The 9073-nt window shown below is 41.6% G+C and overlaps 1 protein-coding gene across 1 annotated transcript; it reads left to right on the forward strand.

Moving 5' to 3' along the window:
• Positions 1-5952: 5952 nt before the first annotated feature.
• eif1 (eukaryotic translation initiation factor 1) lies at positions 5953-8642 on the forward strand. Its single transcript, NM_001245942.1, is given in 4 exon segments — positions 5953-6091; positions 7574-7737; positions 8109-8210; positions 8362-8642. Coding segments are annotated over 4 exon segments (342 nt in total). The 5' UTR covers positions 5953-6060; the 3' UTR covers positions 8407-8642.
• The last annotated feature ends 431 nt before the right edge of the window (positions 8643-9073 follow it).

Below are 9073 nucleotides of genomic sequence, written 5' to 3' on the forward strand. Positions count from 1 at the left end.
GAATCCGTTTGTGAATGAAATATGTATTCCCGATGCAAAGGTTGTTAAGATTGCATAGGGATAGGAGACGCTCTCCATTATCGCTCGTTACTGCTGCCGATCCATGAGGTCCGATCACGTTTTCCCAGCCCTGCCGGTCGCTACTGAGTTGCGCATTCATGTCGCCAAGGAGGATCTTTATGTCATGGTTGGGGATAACCGTGATTGTGTCTTGCAGCTGGTCGTAGAAGGCGTCCTTCTCTTCATCATCTGCCTCATTTGTTGGTGCGTAGACTTGAATAACAGTAATTTTAGCATGGCGAGACTGAAATCGGGCGGTAATTATGCGATCACTGATCGGTTTCCATCCAACGAGTGCCTGTGCCGCGGTTTTGCTCAGGACCATCCCGACACCGTGCACGTGATGTTCTTTGGCTCCCGAATACAGGACGATCTTCCCGTCGCTTATCATTTTTCCATTACCCGTCCACCTCATTTCGCTGACACCAAGAATGTCCAGCCGGTAATTGTCGAATTCGTGCAGAAGCTGCTCCAGTCTCCCACACTGGTACAACGTTCGCACATTCCAGGTTCCAATTCGTGTGATCGTATTGGCGTCGAGTATCCCATTTTGCATCGGGCGCTGGACGACCTTTCGGCTTTGCTCCAGCACCGTCATCAAGGGAGAAACAGGGTCATCGCGCCGGTATTGTTTAGACCGCTGGTTTTTGCTTGTTGTTTCCGTAGCAAGATAGATTTTACGGGATCAGGGTGCTAGCCTGATGCCCAACCCTCCTCCTTTTTCACCCGGGCTTGGGACCAGCGTCGGCGGAGATACTACTGCTAGTCTCTATCAATAAATACATCCCAATACTGGTTCACTAGGTCAGAGACTATTTTTTTTCTTCAATTTTTTTAAATTAAAAGTGCCAATTTAAATACTTCAGGAAGAGGTAGGTCTTTAGACATGATTTGAAGACCGTCAGTGACTCAGCTGTTCTGAGGTCCTGGGGAAGTTCATTCTACCACCAAGTGCCAGAAAAAATTTTTTGTTTTGTATTGAGTATTGATGCATGCCTTCCTTGTACCCTGAGAGATGATTGGTCCAGTGTAGCGGTGCTGAGGTTCGGAGGGAGCGCTGGGAAGTGCGGGTGTGATAAGTGATTTGAGGTAAGTGGGTGCTCGTCCATTTTTGGCTTTGTAGACAAGCATCAGTGTTTTAAGTCTAATGCGGGCAGTTACAGGAAGCCAGTGGAGGGAGCTGCTGACATGATGATGAATCACCTGGGATGAACAGTAGTTCAGTTTTGCCTGGATTAAGTTTCAGCTGATGAGCTGCCATCCATGATGAGATGTTTGCCAGACATGCTGAGATCTGAGCAGAAACAAGAGGATCTGAGGGAGGGAAGGAGAGGATGAATTGTGTGTCATCCACATAGCAGTCGTATGAGAACCCATGTGAGGATATGACCTCACCATAGACTGAGAATAGAATAGGACCAAGTACTGAGCCTTGTAGGACACCAGTGGAGAGCATATGTGGATACCCTCCAAGTCACCTGGTATGAGAGACCTTCCAGGTATGAAGCAAACCACTGCCATGCTGCACCACAAATTCCAAAACTCATGACAGTGGATAAGAGAGTCTTGTGGTTGACTGTCAAACGCTGCTGAAAGGTCGAGGAGGAAGAGGACTGATGAAAGTTTGGCTGATCTAGCAGCATGTAGCTTCTCAGTGATGGCCAAAAGGTCAGTTTCTGTGGAATGTGCCACTTTGAAGCCAGACTGGTTAGGATCTTGGAGGTTGTTCTGTGAGAGATAGAGAGACAGCTGATTTTAGACAGTGTGTTCAAGGATTTTAGAAAGGAAAGACAGAAGTGATACGTGTCGGTAGTTGCCGATGTCAGAGGCATCCAGAGTGGGTTTCTTCAGGATGGGAATAACCCTTGCACTCTTGAATGCAGTTGGTACATGACCAGATGATATGGAGCCATTGATGATAGTCAAGATGAATGGAAGGAGGACTTGTGAGATAGTCTGGAGCATTGTGGAAGAGATTGGATCCAATTGGCAGGTGGTAGGACTGCAGGACAAAATGAGCTGCAGGATCTCTTCTATTACTCTCTTCTATTACTACTCATACTATTAGAAAACAACAATAAAAAACAGCAACAACAAAAAAAAAACACTAAAAAATCACCAACAAAACAACAGTACTACAAATAGTATACTTTATGTATACTTTGTAATTATAAATATCTCATTTACAATACAATGTAAAGCTGTACAAAGAAATGAGAGAATAGAAGTGTGTGTGTGTGTGTGTGTGTGTGTGTGTTTGTGTGTGTGTGTGAGAGAGAGAGAGAGAGAGAGAGAGAGAGAGAGAGAGAGAGAGAGAGAGAGAGAGAGTATCTCCCTCTGCTGGACTGAACCTGCAGGTAAAGAAGACAGATGATTTTTTTTAATTTTGTTATTCTGATCTGTGTAGCTGCTAGACACTAATTAGCATGATGTTATGTACATAATTCACATTCAGTCACTGTTGCTGCTGCTGATGAATCTCATTACTGTATGTGTTTATAATAAACATATTTTATACATCATGTTACTATAATTAAGTGTTACTATCTACTATCTATAATTTTAGATAAAAGAGCAAGCATGAGCAGTCATCTAAATAGTATTAGTTAATTTACCTCTGTCTAATGGCCAAGACTGACTAGTTTTGTGATCGTGAGATCCACGCATAGTGGCGCGAGACTCTCTAAGTGACAGGAATCCGAACGAATGAGCACAAGTAAGGAATTAACTAGAATTAATCAAATGTAAAAGATTAAAAGTATTTACTTGTGATCTACATAAAACAAATAAATACAACATTGAGGTTTTTTACAATTGGATTTAATTTAAGAGAGAATCAAACAGAATTAGAATAACAAATTTAATAATCCAAAAGTATTCACATTGCTTTGAAAAGACAGAAACACGCAGGAATCCTTCTATCAAGTCATTGGACCAGTGAGTGGACCTTACAACGTCAACCATCTTGAAGGACATGTCAATTCTCTAATTGCCCCAGGCAGGCACTTTTTTCCAGGAATTTCAGGACAGCTTAGCAGATATTACATCATCCGCTTAGCAGATTATTACAAGCAGATTATTACAAGCAGATTATTATTATCTGCTTAGCAGATATTACATCAACAGGCGTGGCCTGTTTTGAGAATCTGCATAGGTCAACGATCCTGCGCAGTTTGGGAAGAAAAGCCATTTGCTGCACATCTGTCCGTGATCAAAGAGGTTTTACATTCAGACTACTATAACTTCAGATACCTGTCCCTGATCACAGGGGTTTCATGTTCATACTATTGTCATGAAATGCTTGTTTCACTTAAATAAACTCAAAGTCTTACTGACTTTACATCAATTCTATTATGTGTCCTATGGTGCAAGATTTTTTAACCTCAGTATCGTTTCCTCTGCTGTTGCCCCATTATAAAACACAAACTCATAATGGTTTCATACTCAACTTTATTTACCAGAATGAGCAAAGTTGACAGTTTGAAGAACTAATTAATTTCAAAACATTACAGGATTAAAAAGTTTTTTTTTTTTTTTTTTTTTTTTTACCAATATGACTGTTTTGTCCTTCATATTACATCATTGATCCTGGGAATGCCTGCGCAAAAAAAGTATCCTGCGCATGTTCGGTGACCTGTAATTTTTTTTTGTAAAGGGGCGCCTTTGCCACACCTCCATAAATGCCCATTTTACATTGCGGTACTGAAACCCCTGGAATTTAGTGAATGCCAATTGCACTGCAAGGAGCCGAGGAATGACGAGTGAGGAAGCTTCCAGAGGAGCTAGGATCATGGATACATGGATATGCAGAAGAGTTTCTTGTTGAAATACCTGACGCATGTATAAATTCCCCGCCTCCTTTACATCTGCCACAGTCTCAAACAAAATGTCCTTTGCTGATGTGATGGAATTTTGTGTGAAATATAATTAAATAATAATATGCTTACAATGAGTATTGTAATTAATTTTACCTTGCATGTTTGTATCGGGGCGCACGGTGGCTTAATGGTTAGCATGTTCGCCTCACAAGGGGGTCAGGGGTTCGAGTCCCGCCGGGGCCATGTGTGTGCGGAGTTTGCATGTTCTCCCTGTGCTGCGGGGGTTTCCTCCAGGTACTCCGGTTTCCTCCCCCAGTCCAAAGTCATGCATGGTAGGCTGATTGGTATGTCTAAAGTGTCTGTAGTGTATGAATGGGTATGTGAGTGTGTATGTGATTGTGCCCTGTCCAGGGTGTACCCCGCCTTGTGCCTGATGCTCCCTGGGATAGGCTCCAGGTTCCCCGTGACCCTGCAAAGGAGTAAGCGGTAGAGGATGGATGGATGCTTGTATCGGCAAAGCTGCATAATAGATGTGATAAATTATGTTTTGTTTATTAATTCATTGTTGAATAACCCTGACATTTCACGTACTATCAGTGCATTTCACTTTATTAAGAATGTTGATATTAATTAAACTCCAACATAACAGCAGAAGCGCAGTGAGATAATCCAGCTGACCTCATCATTAACTGACGCTGTTTGAAGTGGCTTGAGAGAGCGAGGATATTCCATTTGACTTGTTCGAGTCCTCTCTCCTCACATCTCATCCTTGCATCCTTCTCTCACATCCTAAGCAGGTTGAGTTAAGAAGTAAGGAAAGGAAATGAGGATGCACAAATATGAAATGAGAAGCACCCTTTGGCTGCGTCTGAATATCCCTACTACTCTACTACACAGTAGACGAGAAGCGATACACCAAATATAGTCACATTTCCTCAGTCTTAATTTATCTCAGATCATTATCTCATCTCGTTTAAAATACGTATTGATCATAATATTTGCACCTCGCCACACTACTGCGTCAAACATATCTTCATGCGAGCTACTGCACAGAGTTTCATCAATAACCTCCCAAAGATAACTATGATTAGATCACCGTCTGATCTCAAAGAACTTGATCAGGCAACTGAATGCTTACTGTAGAGTCAATGCTCCGCTACACACTAGATAAAGAAGCGCAACATCCAGTTACATCTGAAGACATGCCATTAGCAACAGCACAAACTACTTTGTAGTGAACTGTGTGGCCTGTAAATACTTGACCTTGACCTTGACCTTGACTGAAACATGTACGGCATAACGCCATAGTCCTGGTTAAAGTGGACAGGTGCGAGTGGCGGGGTTGTAGCGTAGCATATGTCGAACACGGTCGGCTGTTGTGTAAATGAGTCAAGCACTTCAACATGCCACCACTCTGACTTCCATTTTCAGTAGGAAATATGTCAACAAACAAAGGTTTTTGTGTGATATACAAATGAGCATATTTTTAATTACCTTTTTTTTTTTTTTTTTTTTTTTTTTTTTACATTAGAGCAGTATTAATGTAACAATTTTAGAACTGGAGATCAAACAAACAAACAAACAAACAAACAACCAGTGAAATCCTTGTAATATGTAAAAAATAAACAAGTAGTTTATTTTAATTATCAGTTGATTTATTTACCTTTCTTGACATTTATATATAGAATATACAGTGTTAATGTGTATGATGTACATTAATTAGAGGATCCGTTTCAATCTGATGAGTAAAGAATAAATGATATAATGAATCATCCTATCAGGGTGTGGTACCTGAGAATTCATTTAAAATAACAAAAAAACAAACAGGATGAATGAATATTCCAGTAATGAGGATTGCTGTGGAATTTTGGGGAATTTCTATGTTCACACTTATTTCGTAATGCGCCGGAAAAGCACGTGATCAGCTCACAGTGACGTCACGGTATCGACGAGCAGGGGGCGTGGCTTGGCGGTGGATGTGGGCAGGGCCACATAGCTGTTTTCCTCCGTGTATAAAGAAGAGCCGAGGCGCCATTTTGTTTCAGCAGCTGACGAGCCACCGGCTGAGGAATAGACACGCAGAGTTACTCCGTCACCAGCGCGTTAAATTAGTACTAAACCCGCATCAATACACCGGGCCGAGCCTCCCGTTATCATCCGAAAGGAAAAGGAACCGTGTCGTATGTCCGCTATCCAGAACCTCCAAACTTTTGGTAAGATTTATCATGAAAACCGCGTCGACGACAAACGGGATTAGCTAACGACTTTAGCATTAGCTTTTATTCTCCTCTCACCAATCTGCTAAAATTAACAACGTTATTAAGCAATCATACAACTGTTAATAATAAATACTTATTTGGGTTTTTCTTAATCTTACTACTATCGAACTCACTGAAATATCTTAAAAGTAGTATTTGGGTTTTTTTTTAACGCTTTTTGAATCCACTTTGTAAGAGTGGCGTCGTGCCCCCCCCCCCCCCCCAGTACATTTTTTAAATTTGTATTTATGTCGGTTTTATTTTATTTTTCGGTTTGTTGTTGTGTTCCTGACGCTGAGGTAAGTTAGCATAGCGGCTAATTGTGGGGGAAGGGCGGATGACAATGGCGGATGCAGCTAACAAAAGCTAACACTGTATGTGCGCCAAAATGTCGGAACTCGGTGTCTTTATCGAACACTACTTCCTTTTACTGTGAACTGAAACTGAGCCGTTTTCTCAGCCATGGATGTTAGCTGTTCGAGTAAAATAAATCGGCGCCTCAGCTCTTTATTTTTTTTTACTTAATACCTATCCGTTTTCCGAACATCCCGCCTCATGCGCAGTGATTGGATAATGTGACAATTTTATCAGCACTCAGCCTATAGGGTCATGGCTAGCCAATCGGTCATCCGCTAGCCAATCGTAGCGCATTAGGGTGGGGTTCTGTAATACGGATGGGGAAAAAAACACTACGTCAGTCAGGCCTTTATCCCGACTGTCTCCTTATCTTCTTTCAAGTCCGTTAAGTTTTTCTGTACTAGGTTGTTTTTCCAAATATTGCGCATATATAAACTTTTTTTGGATAACCTTAACGGTTATGCAGGTCGTCTGTTTTTATAACATAATCCGGCACTAGGAGCTTTGAAGCGTCACGTCGCCGTTTTTAGAAAATGTCTGACAAGGCCGCGTCTCAAAAGGCTCAACGTGCTAACCCAAGTGCGCTACCGAGGGCGCGTTCGCCATTATACGTAGGGCGCCTGCGGAGGGACAATAAGCTGTTTGGGATTAGACTCGGGCGCTTTATATTTAGCTGTTTGCGCAACGGGTAATGTTCTAGATGGAGCTGTTTCAGACTGTTTAAAAAAAGCTGTTTTTTCTTTTTCAATCAGTGAAATTCGTTATATAAAAATAGCCAGTCTAATGGGTTATTTTATATTTTGTATGGTGAGACTGTAAAGGTGAACAGGGTTTTCAGTAAATTACTGTTAAATTAGTATAAAAGTAGTAGGAGTACATTGTCAGTAAAGTTATGGAACATCATAAAAACTTAAGGGGAAAGGGTGTTGGAATTCATTTTAATTCCATTCTCGGTATCGGACATGGTAAGTTAAACTGGTTTAAAGATTTACTGGTGTTAATACAGCCTTTTAACTATGATTTATGCATTGTAAATGTTGTGTATAATGTGAGGGTTTTCTCGATGTGTGTATGCTCCAGACCCCTTTGCTGATGCAACTAAGGGTGATGATCGGCTCCCAGCAGGGACTGAGGACTACATCCACATAAGAATCCAGCAGAGGAACGGCAGGAAGACTCTGACCACAGTGCAGGGCATTGCCGACGACTATGACAAGAAGAAGCTAGTCAAGGCCTTCAAGAAGGTCAGGTCTCACCTCGCTCAGTGTGCCCAATACACTCGTTGACACTTAGTTTTAAATTTATTTACCGCCCGCCCCAGACAGACAGACATCAGGGTGATTTTCAAGGAAGTTTACTTAACTGAAACTTCAGTAGCTTTGTAGATTCTTTGGACCAGAATTAACTAGCTGAAGGTCTACAACACTTACTGAGATTGGCTGAGTGCTGTAAAATCTGCCTAGCAATTGAATTTTGATTGGCTAGTTGTCTTTCCCAGTTCAGCAAGTAATTTTTTCACAATAGCATGTTAATGTGTTCGCTGTGACATGAGCTGTGTTTCTTGTGCAGTTAATTGTCTCTGCACACACCTCAGTGCTGATTGTCTGTGTTACAGAAGTTTGCATGCAATGGGACAGTGATTGAACACCCTGAGTATGGTGAAGTGATCCAGCTGCAGGGAGACCAGCGCAAAAACATCTGCCAGTTCCTCACAGAGGTACACACTCACTAGTTGACAAGTGTACAGTAGTTTAACACTGCTGAGTATTGAACAGTGTGTTGCAGTAAAATGCTGAGTGGTGAGGTGGTGTAATGAAGTGGAAGTCTGGAGTTTCACTAATTTGTTTTTGCTTATTCTCTCTTCACAGATTGAACTGGCCAAAGAGGAACAGCTCAAAGTCCACGGTTTCTAGAAGCTTCTTTTACCCTCCCCCTACCCTCACCTTCTCTACTAATTAACCCTTCCACCTCCCCTCTGACACCCCTAACAACCCCCCATATAAAGGTATAACAGAGACGATGACTCTGGCTCCTGATTGGAGACGCTGCTCCAACATGGCTTCCTCACAGCTCAGATGGCTGACGCCCAGCTGATTTCTCTCTTTCCTTTTTAGTTAATCGTGTGCTTTTCATCTTTGTTTTGTACATGTTTCAATAAAAATCCTCAGATGTTATGTCATCCTGTGATTCTGAGTAAATCCCATGTTTATTGGGGTTTGGGTTTGTGGTGCACACTTTTCTAACACTGATGGTGGTTAGATGCTAACCCAGTGAGGTGGGGGTCATGCTTGTGTGTGTTGCCGGGGTGTCTGTATGGGCTGAAAACTACTGTAAAACAACTATGTGAAATTTTAATAAATCTACACAATTGTAGACTGAATTTAATAGTACTTGAGTACTTGGCTCATTGCTTGGATGTAATTACATCCTTGTACTCAAGCTTGTTTTTAATTAAATTGTCTTTTTTTTTTTGGTCACTTACTGTAACTGTTGATCAGCTGCACATCGTCTTGGAGGAATTTTATCCTGTTCCTCAGTACAGAACATCTTCAACTCTGTGATGTTGGTGGGTTTATTCAC

The sequence above is a fragment of the Ictalurus punctatus genome, chromosome 24, assembly GCF_001660625.3.
Source record: "Ictalurus punctatus breed USDA103 chromosome 24, Coco_2.0, whole genome shotgun sequence".
Lineage (NCBI taxonomy): Eukaryota > Metazoa > Chordata > Actinopteri > Siluriformes > Ictaluridae > Ictalurus > Ictalurus punctatus.